Below are 18,187 nucleotides of genomic sequence, written 5' to 3'. Positions count from 1 at the left end.
TCTGAAAAAGTTACACGTTCTAATTATGAGAGAGAAATATATCTTAAATGACTACTCTTTAAAATACATTTTTAATGAAAACTTATTTGTACAGTTATATTTCTTGTGTTATATGAAGTGAATATGTTTGATCTATATTAATCCTCAAGTAACATACAATTTTTTTCAATTTTAACTCTAATAAAAATATTTACTGTTTTCCTTTCAAGCAGGAATTATCACATTTCTGAGTAGATAAATAAGAAGAAACGTTGAAACATGCTCTTACCATATGTTCTTGGAGAACTTTGTATGTTTCTGTAGCTGAAGAACATATTTTAATTGGATCAGCAAGTTTATCTTCAAATTCAGACACAGTCTGCTGGATCTAAAACATTGGTAATATATAAAAATGATGATGGGGAAAACATACATCAAGGCAGAGAAGGTTACTGGGGAAACAGCATGCCTATCTTTTTTGGATAACGTTCAGTGTGATGATAAAATATATTTTTTTAAAAACCCCAAATCAATGTGTTCCACTATTTGAAAGGAATATAATTAAGACCTAATACCTATCTGAACACAATATATAATGGCATTTTTATATTCCCTGAAAAAAGGTTACATATAAATGACAAACTCAGTCATCACTGACAACTTGGTAAATAATTGGCAAATTGTGTCTTTTCCTTATTCCATTATTTCTGCACAATTTATAAAATACAAGGTGAAATAGGTAACTTTTGCATGCAAGGACCAATTGTTACCTTTTTAAGATTCTCTTCAAACTTTTGCTGCTGAGATAAATGTCCCAGGATTGTTCCTTCCAGACTCTGTGCATGTTCTCGGAGTTCCTCCCAGTATCTTATTATCTGTGTTAACTTGGCTTTGATTCGAGCAGATTCTCCAGTGGTAATAAACTGAGCAAAAGACTGAGCTTCTTCTTCTAGTCTTGTAATGCTGCTGATCTTACTTTCTATTTCCTGAATCGTGACCTAATATTTAAAACAAGAAAAATGACAATGGAGGCTGAGCAAGCCTGCCTTCCTGAAATGGTATAATCATCTGCAGAGAAAGAAAATCAGCAGAATTTTTCCTTAACTGACATTTCAACCTACTTGCACCATTAGAAAGCAGCTAGCTACAAACAAACACCATGTGTTTCCTGACCTCGTTTGGGGAGGACAGGTATGCAGACAATGTCTGAAAAATACAAACTGGTGGTGGTCATGCTCGCTGGATGGAGAATAAGGAGAAAAGGCCACCCCTGCTCACGGTGAAGCAAGAACATGTCCCTGGAACTCTTACAGTCTCTCTGAAGGTACAGAGAATTCTCTGCTTATCCTATGAGTCAAGAGTTTTGACCAACTGGTCTGGGAAGTAGTATGTTCCCAAACTCATAGGAATGCTAATATTGGCATTCATTTAATTTTCCTAAAATGAAGCTGAGTATTTCATATTTTACCAAACTAAAAGCTTGTCTGATTCTGCTCCTACCTAAACCCAGTCTTTTCATATTTATCACCTATACTTTATGCCAATGGTTTCCAAATTTGGAATACATTAGGGTCCCCTGGCCCCAACCTCAGGGAGTCAGACTCCCTGGGTCTCAGGCGGGGCCCACTTGGCAGCTCTGACAACTTCCCGGGTCACTGCCGCTGACCCAAGGAATCCACTTGGGGAACCACTGCTTTATTCACTAGCTGCAGACTCTGCAGGAAGAAGCCTACATTTGGGGCAGGAGAACATTTTACCTATTAGCCAACACAAGAAAAGTACTGAAAGTGGGCACCTGCATGTGCGTGTGCGTGTGCGTGCGCGTGTGTTGGGGGGGCCTCTTATAAACATAGAGGTTTATTTATTTATGAGAGAAGAAAAACTATTTCTCTGAGAAAAAGAGCCAAATCATTCAATCAAAATAAAGCCCCAAATTCAGACATCTCAGTTTCAAATAATTTAAATAGAAAATACTGTTACCCTAGAAAAAATAAATGTGTGACTTCTGTCTAGATGAGACAACAGAGTCAGAAATAACTTCTGTTTAGATAAGACTATTGGAAATAGCTGGCATCAGATTAGTGCCAGGTACACATCAGTTATTTGTTTTTATTTCTCATATTCACGACTATAGTGGTATATCTGATAGATACTTGCTGTTTGAGCATTAATACAATCTTTCTTTATTTTGCTGTTTTTTAAGATGATTTTTTTTGGAAAAATTACTCATAAATTCAACAAATGTATTTTGAGTTTTTTATGTGCTAATAGTTGTTCTAGGTGCTTCCAACACCTCAGTGAAACCATCTTAGTTAAGATCAAAGTTCTTAGTTCTTAGAGTAATATATGGCATTAACAAATTCATAGATGCAAACTATATAATTATATTGTTGGATTGTGGCAGAAAAAATTTCCAATCCATGAAGAGAAGATGGAAGATGAACCCAGTGTATGTTCTTATCATTTGTGATTTATCAATTAGGAATAAGAAATTTGGAATAGCACGTAATGAAGAACAAAAATGGGCTTATAGATAAATATCTTCACAATAACACCCAAATGCTTCATTAATTTTAATCCTAAGAGTCTGAAGTGAAAATACTACGACAAGTGTTAACATATTTTGAATATTTCCTATAATGTAGTCTTCTGTCTGGAAATAGAATCTATGAGCCCCAACTCCACAGTACAGTGTATTCAACTCTATCTTTGCTTATTTCTAGCAAATATATTTTTCCTGATATTCATATTCATTTTTAGATAGTTTTCAAAGTGCCATATTGGAATATTAAAATGTATTTCAGCCTGATGGCATGGAAATCCACAACTGAATGTTTATATACTTAAAAATAAAATAATCATTTTTTTTCTTAAAAGCAATGTGATGACATTTGATCACTGACAGATTTCAGAAGTTCTGGAATTAAGGTTTAAGAAAACAGAAAAATGAATTACAGAAAGGATAAACAAGTTAAAAGGTGTATGCCAAAAATTTTTGAAAGAAGAATGTTGAGACAAAACTATTTAAATGCGCTATTCTTTGTTTTCTTAGAATTAAATGGCAACTTTTAAAAACAGTTTTAAAGATTAAACATATTTCATTCTTTAATGGCTGGGCATCTGTTTTGCCTAGTATATCACACAAGACATAAGCTAGACTGCATACACCAGACTCCATGTATCCTTGACTGCAGAAGATGTGCGATAAGCAGTCTGCCCGGCTTGTAATCTTAGCTAAACAATATTGCATCCTCCCACTGTGCACATGGCAATGACTTGTTCTGAGTCATAATGTGAAACGTTCCCTCACCTTGGTATTTATTTTACTATATTTAATCGAATGAAATGGCAAAGGGTTTTCCCACTCCAAAAAAATGAGCTGAGTTAGAAAAAGAAGCAGTTGAATTGTGAAAATGTGTTGTGTAAAAATAGCATAAAAGAAAGAGAAATGAACATTCAGAATTCATTTCTTTCAGCCCATTTTTTTTCTTAAGCTACTTGAATGAAATGGACGATGGTAGTCTATGTACTTGGTTATTTTAAAACTGGAGGATAACATATCAGGGCATCTCAGTTCATGCCCCCAAGCACATCATAAATGCCAGCATTAGATCGATGGAATCTGATTGCTTCACATGAAGAAAGTAATTTCTTGAACCCCTCCTTGTGGTTGGTGAGGGTAAATGCCACCAATACTTGAGCTAGACATTTAGAATAGTTCTTAGAAAGTAAGGTTGTAGATGACGAACACATTTCATGGCGTATAAATCCATCAACAGGGCACTCTAATGGGGTTAATTCAAAATCAAGGAAAAGAATAATGTAACCATAAAAACATTTTAATGATATTGCACACAATAATGACTTTGAATGCATAAGTCAGACAATATTAATACATAATTCCATCTATTAAGTGTTGCCCAGTATCAATCAAGACCTTTTAGCTCAGCATTTTGTGTGAATTTAATTTTAATAGAGTCACATAGCAATGACAGATTTGTTCTGGGGACAAATAGCATTTGATGAAATGTAAGAAAGGCGCTCTTAAAATCTAGACATGGATTATAAATGTAACTTGTGAGCAGGTCACCTTAATGTGGTTGATTTGTGTGTCCATGGCAGATGACGAAGTTTCCAAGTCATTGAGTTCTTTTTCTTTCTCAGTTATCCAGACGGACAGGGTCTCAAAATTAGTGCCAAAATGATTCCACTTGTTTTTCACCATTTCCATGGTTTTAATACTAAAATTAACCAAATTAAGTAAATAAAATGCAGTTCCTTAATAGAGAAAAACAATACATTTTCCTTTAAATCATCAGGTGAAAAGATAGTGAAGACATTTGTGACCACATCAAAGCTGAAACTATTAGAACAGGGGGAAAAAATGCACATTTGATCTGAGTTAGTCAGTCCTCAAGTATTCCTGTCTCCTCTGAGAATGAGGTAGCACTAAGCTATGTTATGGATGGAACTGTGCTTTGAACAAAATATTGCTGGGTCCAAAGGGTTTGAATCCAGGTATAATCTTGGTAAACTGTGCACGAGACCAGTAGTTGCCAGAACTTATTTTAGTAAACTGCTCACCTAGATTCCAGTGCACACAGTTTTCTTTACAGTCCTACTTTTGTCAACGTGACCCTTTTGCTCTGAGAGGAGAGATACTGCAGTGACGCTTTATACTCAGAGATCTTTATAAAATACACCTTTATGAATCAAGATAAAGCTTGTAATCTGAATCCTATGCTGCCACACAGGAACTGTTTCTGTTATTAGAGTGGAGCCTGCAATCTATTATCTATAACAATTTCAGCTATTCTTAGATGTCTGTATGATCTTGATTCTAAAAGACTTTATAAATTCTTGTACATGAGCACCCTACCTGCTTTTAGACAACTTGGGCTTTATTTGTAATAAATCTAGTGAATAAAATTTCATTTATAGGTTCCCAGTTTGTATTAGTTATGCACATATAGCCATGTGATAGTTATGCATATATAACCAGGTGATTATGGCTTTCAGTTTAGAAAAAGACTAGGAAACTAAGAGTATATCATTGAACTGTTAAGTTCTTGGGTTAAAAAAAAAAAAAAGAAGGAATTTCCCTGTTTACCAAAAGGCACTTGAAGACATCAAGGAAAATACAATGGCATCATTGATTGTCAAATTCAATAATACTGTAGTCTCAAATGTATACCCTGGATGAGTCTATGCTCTCATCAGTACAGTTAATTCAAGCTATATTATATTGCAACTTTTTAAATGAAATAAAGATTCAAGTGGATATTTCTAATGGAAGTAACTTCCTTTCTAATAAACTCTAAGTTTTACTATTTCTACCTTGATGGATAATATTTAAAGGTTTTAAGTCACAATTTGCTTCAAATAAATTATTTAACAAATTTTAAAGTTTAGACAAATGTACAACATTAATTATAAGGTGTTAATAGTATTAAAAACAAATTTTACATTTTAAAACCCATCTAGAAATTATGTCCTATACCTTAAAAACAATACATGTTGGTGATTTGCCACTAAATAATCTTTAAAATAGAACCGTTCAGCCATATTATTTTGAGGAACATTGGCCATATGTTTATCCCCTCCAAATTTTTGTGTGTGTCTATCTTGTACATAACAGGATACCATAGGCCAAATTATTTTCTTTCTTTTTAGATATTTAAACACTAAATGTTTAAAAATAAAATATATTTTTGAAATTAATTTTTGGAAATAGTATACAATCAGTGACAATTTGAATATTGAGGCGTTGTAAGCAAGCTCTGTGAGCTTCTTGGAGTTGAAGACGCTTGGTCTATGCCATATGTGTTTAGGCCTAGAATCTACACAACCAAAAATCTACCCTTCCCTCTAACTGGTGACAGCAGAATAATACAGTAAAAAAATTATCTTAAATATTGGTTCTTTTTTGAGATTCCCTTCTCCAGTGTACAAAGGCCACTTAAATTTTATAGATATGGTTTTCTCATGAACAGAATCAGTTTACGATGCCAAAACCACATCACTTATATTTTTCTGCTCTGTTACAGATGTGGGATTCTCTACTGGTGATATTTTCTTTTGAATTGTAAGTTGCTTCCTCAAAACATGCTGAAATACACAGACACTTGGAGATTTTAAAAGAATGTTTTGAATACAATATACAGGAAAGAGTGTATGAAACTTTATCTCAGAGAAGAAAGTTTAGGACTTGTCAAGCACATACTCTTCTTCGAGTGTGTCTTCTAATTTTTTGACTTGCTCTTTGATTGACTTGGCCTGCCGTTGAAGCAGCTGCTTATTCTTGGGCCCAAGTGGGATCTCTGAAGCTTCCTTCACAAGATTCTCAGCCTGGACTGCAATACCTTCTGTTCGTTTAGAAAACTCCTAAAAAGGATATTATAATTGTTAGGACAGCATCTTCTATTAAACTCTGCCCTCAAATAAACTGCACATACTGCAGTCTCCCCCAGAATAGATGGATAGATAAATAGATTCAAACATGTAAGAATATTGGCATATAATATTCTTGGCAATAAAACAGACTTTTTTTCATTATGGCCAAAATAGACACTTTGTTAAATTATTTTCATTTTATATAAGTGAAACCACAACCAGACCTTCATAGTTGGAGAACTACTTTCATAGTTATCCAACAATTCTCAAAAAAATGTTTACTCCATTGTCTCCCGGTTTGGGTTTTTTGTTTAGAATTCTGAGCCACATTATAGTAATTAACTTGTCTACACATATGTTAGTTTATTACAGGCCAGTTGGGCAATGATCATTAGTGATTTTTTTTTTTCAGTCATAAAGATAACAGATTTCTAGGCCAGTGAATATAAATACTTGTTTATTTAATTGAAGGATATCTTAGTCAACACAGAGTATCACTGATCTTTAAAAAAAAATTTTGTTAACTAGTTCTCTGAAGAGCGCTATAAACTGATCTTAATGCTGTTAAATCTTATTTACTATATATCCATATACTACACGAGGGAAAGAAGATAAGTTTTGAACCACTCAGTCCTGGACTAGGGCTCTGGATTTGCTAATTACTAGTTGTTCGTCTTTGGCAAATTACTTTTCAGGCTCTTTCACATAAAACGCAGATAGTAAAACTTTTCTCAAAAGATTACTGTTAACATTTCATTAGGAATTTCATTTTTAAGTGCCCGGCACTCTGGCATACCTATTATCATTTTTTTTACTACCTTCACATAAAATTGAGGATAAAATTGTTTATAAAGTTCACACACTGATTTTCAATAATAGTGAATCACCTTAATTCAAAAATTAATTTCATATATTTGAGGCACTGGTAAATTTTGGTTATCTCAACTTTGTCAGGTAAATATATTGAATACTGAATTAGAAAAGGTAAACCCAGAGACAATCCTGAGTGGAAAAAAAGTAACTTAGGGTCTCATTTCTTCTCCTGGATTATATCAGAGGAGCTTCAAATTTTGATCATAAACTGCTCTCTCCTAAATAAGTAATGTAAATAATTTTTAAAAGTCAGACTCCTGATAGCCACCTTTTCCTACAGACCATCTCTCAAAATCATTACATAACGCCATATAAGATAGTTACTACATAATACTATTGCATCTTCATGTTTGAAAGATTTAACGTCCTCATAGAAATATCAACATTACTTCAGAGAAGTACCCTGCAATCTGAAAGAATAAAAATGAGTAAGTACATCTTCCTTACGGTAGAGAGATTTATAATATCCTAAAATACAGTATGTACTAATGTCACAACATTAAATTCTGTGGTTAGAAGCATCTACTATCACTATATGTGAACTTACTGTCAATGTAGATTCAATTGTGAAATCTGTGAATCACAGCAGAATCCCATGAATAAAATAAGAAGCATAAAAGTGTTTTTTCCCCCTAGTGTTTCCCTGAACCCGGGAAAACACATGGAGAAAGTAGAGTTATGTTTGAAAATGCTTATAGACATTCAGTCTAAGAGCCTTTCGTGGGAGCTACGTATGGGGAAAGCACAATGCAGAGGAATCTGAAGAACAGAACGACGTTGATAAAAACCAAATTAAACGAAACTAGAATAATGTTGTAAGGCTTTATCTCTACGGCCTAAGAAGACATATGAGTGGCAGCAGGGTGCAGCAGGAAAGAAGGGACTCTGGCATCAGAGAGGTCTAGAGTTGAAACTTGGCTCTGACCTTCACACACAAACCAGTTGTGGGACCTTGAGTCACACCACTCTCTGAATTTTCATCTCATCAGTAAAGCCATACTGTGAAGATTAAACATGATATTGCTATAAACACACACTGGAGACAGAAAACCCTCAAGTTCCACGCACAACCACTCAAGGGTTACAACAGGCATGAAGGCTGTATTAACAATGTCAAGTAAGCAGAGAAACAGAGAACAACTATTCCAGATGACATATGCTTGTACAGCAGTGTATACCAACAATTAGTAAAGTAGCTCAGTTTTTTAATGAAAATATAATATGGTGGCTGAGGTTATGAGCTCTAGACTCAGACCTCTTGGGTTTGCATCCCAACCTCACCAGTCAGTAATCCTGAGATGTTGGATAAATTCAGTAACAACTTTGTACCTTATATTTCCTCATTTATACCACATGATTAATAGTGGTACCTATCTCTAAGGATTATTTTGGTGATTAAAGAAGATGATAAACATCAAATCATTAGATCAGCAAATAGTGTATGTTCAATAATTGTTAGCTCACATCATTAAATCAATCCCAAAGTATGCAAGGTTATTGGCCAAGGAGAATTTTAAAAATAAGACAAAAAGATCACATTTGTTTCATCTATAGCTGGTAAACCAATTCAAAGGAGTTAGAGCCGCAGGGTATCAGAAACTCTGGATGGAACCCAGGAGGAACACCCATGTGATAATTCACACAATATATGTGTTTGTATTTATAAAAGACACCTGATATATTTTTAATCTGTACAATAATTAAAATTAAAAATAAAAAATAATTTTCTATTTAAATGGCTGATGAAAATCATACAGAATTGAAAGATTCTGTGGCCTTATAAAACTTCAAACTCCTCAGTGAGTTAAAAACAGGAGAAATAGTGACAAATTTACAGTACAAGAGACACAGAAGCCTTTTACTGGTGAGAAAACAGAAGCACAGGGGTTTCCTTGCTAAAGGTTATGAAAGGATGGATGTAAGAATGTTCTTTCTTATACATTGACAAACACATTCCTACACTAATTTAGTCTTTCTATAAACCCAAAACACATGCAATAGGAACCAAAGGGGCCTGTACAACTCCTCTAAATGATTTGCACAAATTTACTGGTCTGCTCTGAGTGTCCAAGGTGTTTGAGCTTACAGGGTTGAGCTTACCAAGCACATCTACTAAATATTATCTCTTGGATGTCCCACTGGACATCAAACTCAATGTGTTCAAAACGCAGTTGTTCATCTTCCCCCACTAACAGCTACTCCAATTTCCTGTCTCGCTCCCATTGTCTCCATCAGGCTCAGAACCTTGGGTATCATGCTTTTTTCCTTCACTTTGTCTCTTTTACATCTGTCCCAATATCTCCATTGCCATCCCCATTACCCTAATTCATGTTCCTATTCATGTACGCATGCAATAACTTTATAACTAGAACGCATGACTCCAGACTTCTACGCTTTCAATGTTCTACACCTGCTTAAAAAACTCATCTCCCTAAAGGCCAGCTCTGCTCATGTGACTCTCCTTCTTACAAACCTCTAACGGTTCCACGTAGCCTAGAGAGTAATGCTTTAAGCCTTCAAGAGTGTTTGTGATGTGGCCCAACTTTCCTTTACAACTTCACTCCCCTTTTCTGCTTTATAGCAGAGAATCCCCATTTCTCACACGTTTATACTTCCTGGTGTTTCCCATTACAGGAATGCTGGTTTTCTGCCCCAAACTCTGCTTTTCTATGTCTTACCTGCCCTTCAAGTTTCAGTTCAAAATATCACTGACTTCAGAAAGATGTTTTAGAAATGCATCCATCTATTAGGAAACTATTTCCCACTTTAAGGAAAACATCTTGATGTTTCAATCTTATTTATATTTTCATTCCCCAGAGCAACTTGACCAATGTGTTGAAGAGTGAATCATAAGTAAACAATAAAAATTGATTAAATAATTATAATAAGTAATGAAATGAAACACAGTTTTTCTTGGGAATAATGGGTACCAAGGGACTACGCGGTCTTGCCAATATACCTTTGTCTGCTCCAGTTCTGAAGATAAGCTTTCCAAACTGCTAAAACTCAAGAAGCGCTCGTGGCTGGAACCTGTTTGAAAAAGGTATCTCACCACTGTCTCTTTGTTTGTTTCAAATCTCTCCCATTTTCTTAATGTGACCTAAATTAGAAAAAATAAATAACATATGATGTTATGAATTATCAGCATGTATCACAAAATATTGTCACATTTCCATTCGTCAGGTTATTAACTTCCAGTTAACTCTCAGTTCAAATGTCAAACAATTACACAGAATAAAAATGATTTTAATATCTTCTATAAGAATTCCCCTTTTGAGTCTCAATTCATCTACCAAAAGAGAATGTATGGCCTAAGAGCCTGAGTTTTTTTAATCTGCTATAAAGTCCTATGAATCTTAGGATATTACTTAACTGTAGATAAGGGACAAAAGAAAGAAACCCTCCCAACGTCTCTCAAAAAAATAGAAAGGATGAAAGAGAGAGAAGGAAGTGCAGCAGGCAGTGAGCAGGTGGAAAAAGAAAAATCCAAGAACTTTTTTAAGTTAATGTGTTAAGGACACAATAAACCATAAAGGTGTGACTGCTGGACTGTCCAGAAAAGTGAAATAATCCAACATAAATTGCTGGATTCAAACAAGTGTAGATTAAAATCCTGGCTTTACAATTGATCACTGCTCTGTGATTTCAGGGAAAATCCTCTAACTCTTTGTTTTTAAGCATCCACACTTGGAAAACGTGCTAATTACAGTACCTATCTCACAAGGCTGATGCTGTGATTGAAAGAGATAACTCGTGTAAGTGTTTAACGGAATGCTGGTGCCTCAGAGGCGGGAACAATAAACCTTTGCTCCAGCTAGTAGTAGACGCGTAACCTGTGACCCGGAAGTTAATACAGCCCATGACGCAACTTCCGGTCTCCTACCTGGATGCGGCGCTCCTGCTTCTCCCGGCTGTGCTCCACGTTGTCCAGGGTGCTCTCTAGCTTCTGCAGCTCCTCTCGGACTCGGCCAGGCAGCCCACCTTCTCCCTGCCGAGCCTGTGCGATCTGCTGCTGCACGTCCCTCTTCTTTGCATTGATCCTCTTTGTCTTTTGCTGGAAGCATTTGTTCAACAGATGGATAGAAATGTTAACTCTCTAAGCACCCGGGCAGGGACATAAACACCCACACTTTAATAGTTACAGAAAAGTACAGTCTCCCGCGGCAGGGGCCCAAACTGCATTTTTAACCTAGGATGAATAATTAAGATGGTAATGAAGGCTCTATAGTTATCAAAGATGGGCATCATTTATAAATATTTTATGTTTTTTAATGGGAAACAGCATAATTAATTTGGCCAGAGTGTTTTAATTGTGTGCTAATTTAGATAACATTTAATATTTCGTGCAATACTACAGATGGAATTTGGCAGAACTATTCATTTGACATAATTCTCCTTAAAGAACTATATTCTGCCTAAAAACACAAAGTCCCAACTCCAATTTTTAAAAATCATCCATGCTGTAAAAATGCTAATATGAAGAGATTTAATTCCAGGGTATATTCAGAATGATTAATAGTCTGAGATATTTGGGGAAAGTTATGTTTTAAAATAAACTTTTTATTGAAGTATAATGTACAAACAGAATGGTACACAAATCTCAAAATACAGCTTATGAATTTTCACAAAGTAAACACACCCATATAGCCAAGCACCTGGTCCAAGAAATGTGAAGAGTTTTTAAATATTAATGTAAATATCTATAATCTCATATTTCTCTGATTTAAAGTAAACTGAAACCCAAACAACACTTTTACAGTGATTGAGAACAATATAACACTAAGCGTTATTTTCTTTTGGACTCACAGCCTTTTTATAATTATTAAGTAAATCTGTAAAGCCTAAAGCCTGCTCTTTTACATATACTTTTAATGCAACTTCTATTTTGGTATATTATTACATATAAAATTAGCTAACATTTTCTTATATATTAAGTTAGCTAAAATTCTGTCAGATTAATTTGAAAATCATACTTCCACTTATGTTGAGTTTGACAGGTAAAGCTGATTAAAATTGTTAATTATCAATATATGTACCAGAATTTCTTTAGTTCCGGTTCTAATCCTTTGTAGGAGCACACTCTTCAGAAAGGACTGGTACTTCATGTTAATTTATAATTTCCCAAACCAGGATGTATTCAAAGTTGTAAATTGAAGAGCAAAGATTGCAACATAATAAAAGAATAGTGATCTCAAATATGAAGTAGTTTGTTTATGCTTTCCTTCTCTGTTATGAAAGGACAATTAAGCAATTTAGCAAAGGACAATTTTATGAAGGTTTTCATAGCAAAATCAATTTTTCTTCCACAATATTCCTTAAACTTTTTGGTATCATCAAATCGCTCTGGCTGAGAATTTATCTTGCAAGATGTTCTAAAATATTTAATGTTTAATAGAGAGAACAGAAGTGCCAAGTTTTTTTAACTATTCATCTGAGTTGCCTCCCAAGCTCCCCATCTTCCCCCCTCCAGTCAGTGGATAGACTTACTCTCCATCTCTCTGGTTCTCAGTAACTAAACAACTTTGCATAAATACACTGAAGTAAACAGGCATTCTACCTGGTGATGAAAGAGTAGTTGCTGTGCTTCAAACAAATTTTCAGTGTCCAAGATCTTCTCAGCTTCTTCCTGGACTTCCTTAGAGCCAGTCATTAACTCTTCAAGGGAACTTTTGACTATTTCTTTGTACTGGACACAGTCTCCAAAGTTGCTTAACATCTTTTCAACCTAGATTTTCATGAAAAATCAATCAATTAAACTGTTAGATTAGGGACATCTAATTCTCTATAGAGAATTTCAGATCTTTCAGAATCAGGGAACTTTGTCATCCGAGTGATCATTTTTCCATGCTAGTTTATAAATGATTTCAAGAAATCCTGATAACTATTTATTATACTTTACATTCTTACATTACCTTCCCATGTACAAACTCATCAGATTCGTAAGACAACCTGGTCAGTAAAAATATTCTTTCAAGGGTAGACGTGGCCCTACTAGAAATCGAGTAGATGGGTTTGTATAATCTACAAAGGACTATAAACATTGAAATGTATATCAAGTCTAAAATGAGTAGATCTTGCCTGAAAGAGACTTTACTGGCCTGCTGACTCAACATGAATATTTTATTATTACTAGCTATCAGTTATTTACTCTGTTCCAGGCACTGTACTAAGTGCTTTACATACATCATTGCATTCAATTCTTGACACCACCTTTTGGGGTAAGTATTTTTAGCCCTGTTTTACAAGTACAGAAATCAAGGTCCAGAGATGTTAAATGACAAGCTCATGGTTACATAGGAAATGGGGTATCAGAGTTAAGCTCTAGAACTGGGCTCGTTTGACTCTCAAGCCTGGGTTCTTAACCGTAAACTGACCATGAAAGAATGCTTTTAGTAAGAGTCAAAGTGTGGATCTATAAGCTTTGTACTTTAAATATAGATAGTTAACCTGAACTAACATCCAATGACGTCACAGACCATAAAGCAAACATCCTGCTCATCTTCCCCACCAATCTTCATATACATAAGTATCCAAGCTATTCTGTTTAAACTACACATTCTTTATAAAATTACTTGGTAATCTGCAACCCAAAGGAACCTTCCAGATTCTTCACCCCAAGCTGTCCATTTAGAGGATGAGTAAATGCTTTACCTCTGACAACAAAATCGCAAGAGCCTTGAAGGAACTAGATAATTTTGCCAGCTCATCTCCTTGCCTTTGGGCTTCATTCTCAGAAGAAACTTCAATCAAAATTTTAAGCCTGGATTTCAGCCAGCTGAGAGTCTCGCCTTTTTTGGTAACACCATTTCTGATCTCCTGGAATGAAAGAACACCTTTGATGAACAAAATACAACTGTGAATCATATCTTTCCAGCAAGAAAGTACTCAACCTAAGAAGGTTTGTAAGGTGGAGGTAGGAGAGCCAGGCATTCATTCACCAAGAGAATGCCTGCTTATTTCACTTTTTGTTCACATCTTTAACAAAGTCTACAAGTGCTAGAAAGAAATGTTTCCCCAACTCCAATACCCAATGTGTAAAATCAGTACTCTCTGGGCCAAAAAATTACCTCCATAATTAGATGTCTATATATTTCCTTGATCACAACAAAGATGCTTCTAAAAGTACTGTAGAAGAATACGTGAAATTGGGAATTATATACTTTGTTACCTTATTTTCTGTGAGCTGGAAGGAACATAGTATTTTTTTGAACAAAAAAAAAAAAAAAGAAAGAGTCCTTTTTAAAATTAGTGGATTTCTCTTGTTGAAGAATTTACTTGTTGAATATTATAATAGATGCCCTAAATATTTATTTTAACTTCATTAACTCATATTTTATGCCTCATTTTGGTTAGTTTTTGGAAGTCAATACCCCAGACAGTAAGATGCACAAACAGGAGCTCAGCTGTAATCCAGGAAGGGAGAGTTGACTGGCCAAGATGATGCCAGAAAGACTCCGGGCCGCAGCCCTTGTAGGTCTAGGGACAAGGGCGATGGTGATTGGGGCAGCCTCTCCCTCCTACACCAGCTTTGGGTAGATGAGAGCTGTGGCCTCCAACCGCTACAACAGGGTCTTACAGGGCAAATGCATATGGAGGAAAATGGTTGGTTTTAGAAGCAAGTGATTTCTTCATTCTAAGATGTGAATTTTTTTGGTACTATAACAGCAACCAATAGCAAATATAAATATGCTTCTACAGGTGTAGCATGATATCGTTGAGTACCTTTAGCATTTAAGGGGATTATAAATTTAATAGGAAAAAATGGAAATCAGAGGATAGGAATAGAAAGGAAATAAATTCTCATTAACAGCAGCTCTGTGACTTGCAAGGGTGCAAAATGCTGAAAGATAAAGAATGTTCACCATAGCATGTGTCTACAAAACCAAGAGCCAAGCCAAGAGGGAGAGGATTGCTGTGCCCCATTCACAGAATGCAAACTGGGTTCAGGCCTGAGGTTCTGTTGCCCTGGCTGGGTTTATCAGGCGGTACTCATGCTCACAGAGGCTGATCCAATCCAGGCTGAAAGTGACATAGAAGTGATGCTTAGAGACCTTGCCCAATTCCCTCATTTTCTATAACCTGGCTTTTGAGTAGCTGAAAATGTATAAAAACCTACAGGGTTCTCGTTTTCTATGACAGTTCTTAAATCTCTGCTGTGTTGTACACCCATGCATGCAATTTTCCTCTCAGGATTCCCCATTAGCTAAAGCTGCATTAGAGGCACCACTGAGCATGACTAAATCTCAAAGCTAACATGATTCCATAGAAAAAAACCCCTGCAGTTCTCCACAGTACCAGGAGAAAACTTATTTTAAGACAATTTTCAGGAAGTTAATTTTTTTATAGAAAGAAAACATCAGTTAGACTGTTATCATTATTTTTTTATTCATGGATATTTTCTAATAACAAAAAATGGCCCAGAACTTACCTCTACAGCACATTTAACCTCTCCATGGTTGGCAGTATCGATGGCCTCGTTCTTAATCGCCTTCAACTGGGTCTCCTTTGCAGATATCCAAGAGGAGAACTCAGAAATTCTGAAATAACACAGGTATTTTCTTATTAAAGGGAGAAAATATCCCCATGGTTAGAATACATTTTCTATTTTGAATTTATTTATGGAAATTTAACAATCAACTGATTAGAAAATTGGTTGACAGATTTCATTCGACTGATTAGCAAACTGATTAACAAATTTCCTGGCAATGGTTCCTTCCACAGGAATGGCTGCCCCAGTGCTCAGTCACTTGAAGGAAAGAGAAGGCAGAGTAGATGGAGCTCAGCGGTGGAGGAGGATGTGTCCTAGAGCCTGGGCACCTGGGAGTGAGGAAGGTACCACCTGAGGTCTGGCCTTACGTGTCTCCACCTGAGTGAGACAGAAACCCAAAGAGGCAGATGTCCCTTTTGGGGGATGTGAGGAAATCGGGGAGAAAGGGATTGACTAATTCTGCTTCAAAGAGACAACATCTGGGTCACTTGGAAGTAAAGTGCTTCACCCTGTTTCTGACTGAAACTCATTCTTTAAATTAAATGAGGCATTTCTGTACTAGAGTATGAACACATTTGTACCATCTGATTATCTTTATTGCGTGAGATGAAACATACATCATGGCTTGTTTTGCAACAATGTTTGAATTAACAGAATTAGGAAAGACTACATCCTTCTCTGGGAACAACCCCAAGACTACCTGCTAGCATAGTCCTTCCACTTGTCTGGGTCTTCCACCAGCTTCGCGTAGGTGCTGTCAATGGCAGCTCTGAGCTCCTTGAGGGTCACGTGACAAGTCTCAGGTGTGTTCCGTACAGCGTCCCGGACTGGGAGTTTCAGGCACAGTTCTTCAATAAGCTGTAACCTTTTCTCACAGAGATGATGAGGACCCTTGTCACTGAAGAAGATCTAATGAGCAATAAACGTTTTGATAATCCCTGTGAGAATCCAAGCAAGACTTTCATATTTTCATAGCAGATACTCATCTAGTCTAGCAGTATAAAGTAATTAAGCTATTGAGTGTTTTCAGACCCAAATGAAAGTATCAGTGCTATGCCTGAAGGAACATTGTGACTTCGAGGGACTGCACTCAGGGTGTGTGGAACGTACCCTGTGCTCTTTGATGATCTTTTCGCTGCCTTCCTGGGGCACCAGCTTGGTCTCTCGGTCCAGCTCAGCTCTGCATTCTTCTACAGAAGCTAAGAACATGTTCTTCTCCACCTCGATCTTCAGGTGAAGCAAATGATATGGAGCTTCTCCTTGAAGATCCTACATGCCATGGGACGATTCCGAAAAATAAGATACCATTTCTGTACATTCCCAACTGAAGTGGCAGAAAACCTGAAATAGTCCCTTTAGGACCAATATGATTTAATCCCTATTGTCTGCATCGGGCTGCTGTGCTTTGTATTTTTCCAAGTACCAGGACCACAGCAAATCTTTTCAGCCTGCTGTTAGTTGGGTGTTTCCACAGTGATTATTCTGCTTAATTTTTACAATAGCCCCATGCAGTATTAATGTTCCTATTTTAAAGATTAGACCACTGAGGCTCAGGGTTAAGTAGAAAAACTGGATTTGAATCTAAATTTAAATCACACACTGATTCCACATACCCTCCTCTAGCATGTGTCCCTTTAAATTTTGTCAACAGCCCTGTGAGGTAGGAAGGACAGATATTATACTCACTACACAAGGGAAGGAACTCAAGGAAATATTATCAGTGAAAAAGTCAGGATTAAGCAGCCAACAGCTCTGACCACCTGCCATGTCTTCTTTTCCTCAGAGCATACACTGAGAAAGTGAGCAAGCCAGCACGCGAACAACGTGAAACTTTTTACATTCTTCTTTGATACAAACATAAGCTTCATCATTACCTTCAGTCCTACAATTTAATTTTAGCCAACCTGTCTCCTATGGATTTAAAAGATTATCTTTAAAATAAAACACTGAGATAACTGATGAGAAAAATGAGTTAGGGCTTTGGAAAGAATAGGACAGATTATATCCTAGAGAGCTTAAAAGTGTGTGTGTATGTAAAATAAAATACAGCCTTCAATTATAGTCTCTATTCCATAGTACATATATGATAATGTTAAGCTGCAAAGACATCTTAAAAAGCCTGGATTTCTTTAAGCATCTTATTTTTTTTAATTTTCAAATTGAGCAAGTAAAAAGGTATTTCTTTTTTTTAATTTTTATTGAAGCAGAGTTGATTTACAACATTGTGTTAGTTTCGGGTGTACAGCAAAGTGATTCAGTTATACGTACATATATATCTCTTTTTTTCAGATTTTTTTTACATTACAGTTTATTATAAAATATTGATTACAGTTCCCTGTGCTATACAGTAGGTCCTTGTTGTTTTTTAAAAAATGATTTCTTTAACTGTGTTTTTCTTATGCAAAGGGCTGATTTTTTAGTCTACATTAATGAGATTAAAAAAAACAATCCGGG

The 18,187-nt window shown here is 35.8% G+C and overlaps 1 protein-coding gene across 8 annotated transcripts in view; it reads right to left on the bottom strand.

Annotated features, from left to right (window-relative positions):
- SYNE1 (spectrin repeat containing nuclear envelope protein 1) overlaps positions 1-18,187 on the bottom strand; it is a 445,509-nt gene that overhangs the window by 273,596 nt on the left and 153,726 nt on the right. For all 8 annotated transcript variants that reach the window (XM_082405389.1, XM_082405392.1, XM_082405394.1 and 5 more), the window contains 11 exons: positions 16,844-17,002; positions 16,434-16,642; positions 15,674-15,782; positions 13,897-14,061; positions 12,803-12,970; positions 11,129-11,299; positions 10,205-10,345; positions 6,203-6,363; positions 4,070-4,220; positions 750-977; positions 269-367 (listed from right to left, as the gene is read on the bottom strand). In XM_082405389.1, coding sequence (XP_082261515.1) covers positions 269-367; positions 750-977; positions 4,070-4,220; positions 6,203-6,363; positions 10,205-10,345; positions 11,129-11,299; positions 12,803-12,970; positions 13,897-14,061; positions 15,674-15,782; positions 16,434-16,642; positions 16,844-17,002 — 1,761 coding nt within the window. The remainder of the gene's footprint in view (positions 1-268; positions 368-749; positions 978-4,069; positions 4,221-6,202; positions 6,364-10,204; positions 10,346-11,128; positions 11,300-12,802; positions 12,971-13,896; positions 14,062-15,673; positions 15,783-16,433; positions 16,643-16,843; positions 17,003-18,187) is intronic.

This window comes from Balaenoptera borealis (assembly GCF_965194805.1).
Source record: "Balaenoptera borealis genome assembly, chromosome: 9".
Taxonomy (NCBI): domain Eukaryota; kingdom Metazoa; phylum Chordata; class Mammalia; order Artiodactyla; family Balaenopteridae; genus Balaenoptera; species Balaenoptera borealis.
Note: the sequence above shows the minus strand (reverse complement) of the source record. Positions and strands in the feature narration are given on the sequence as shown.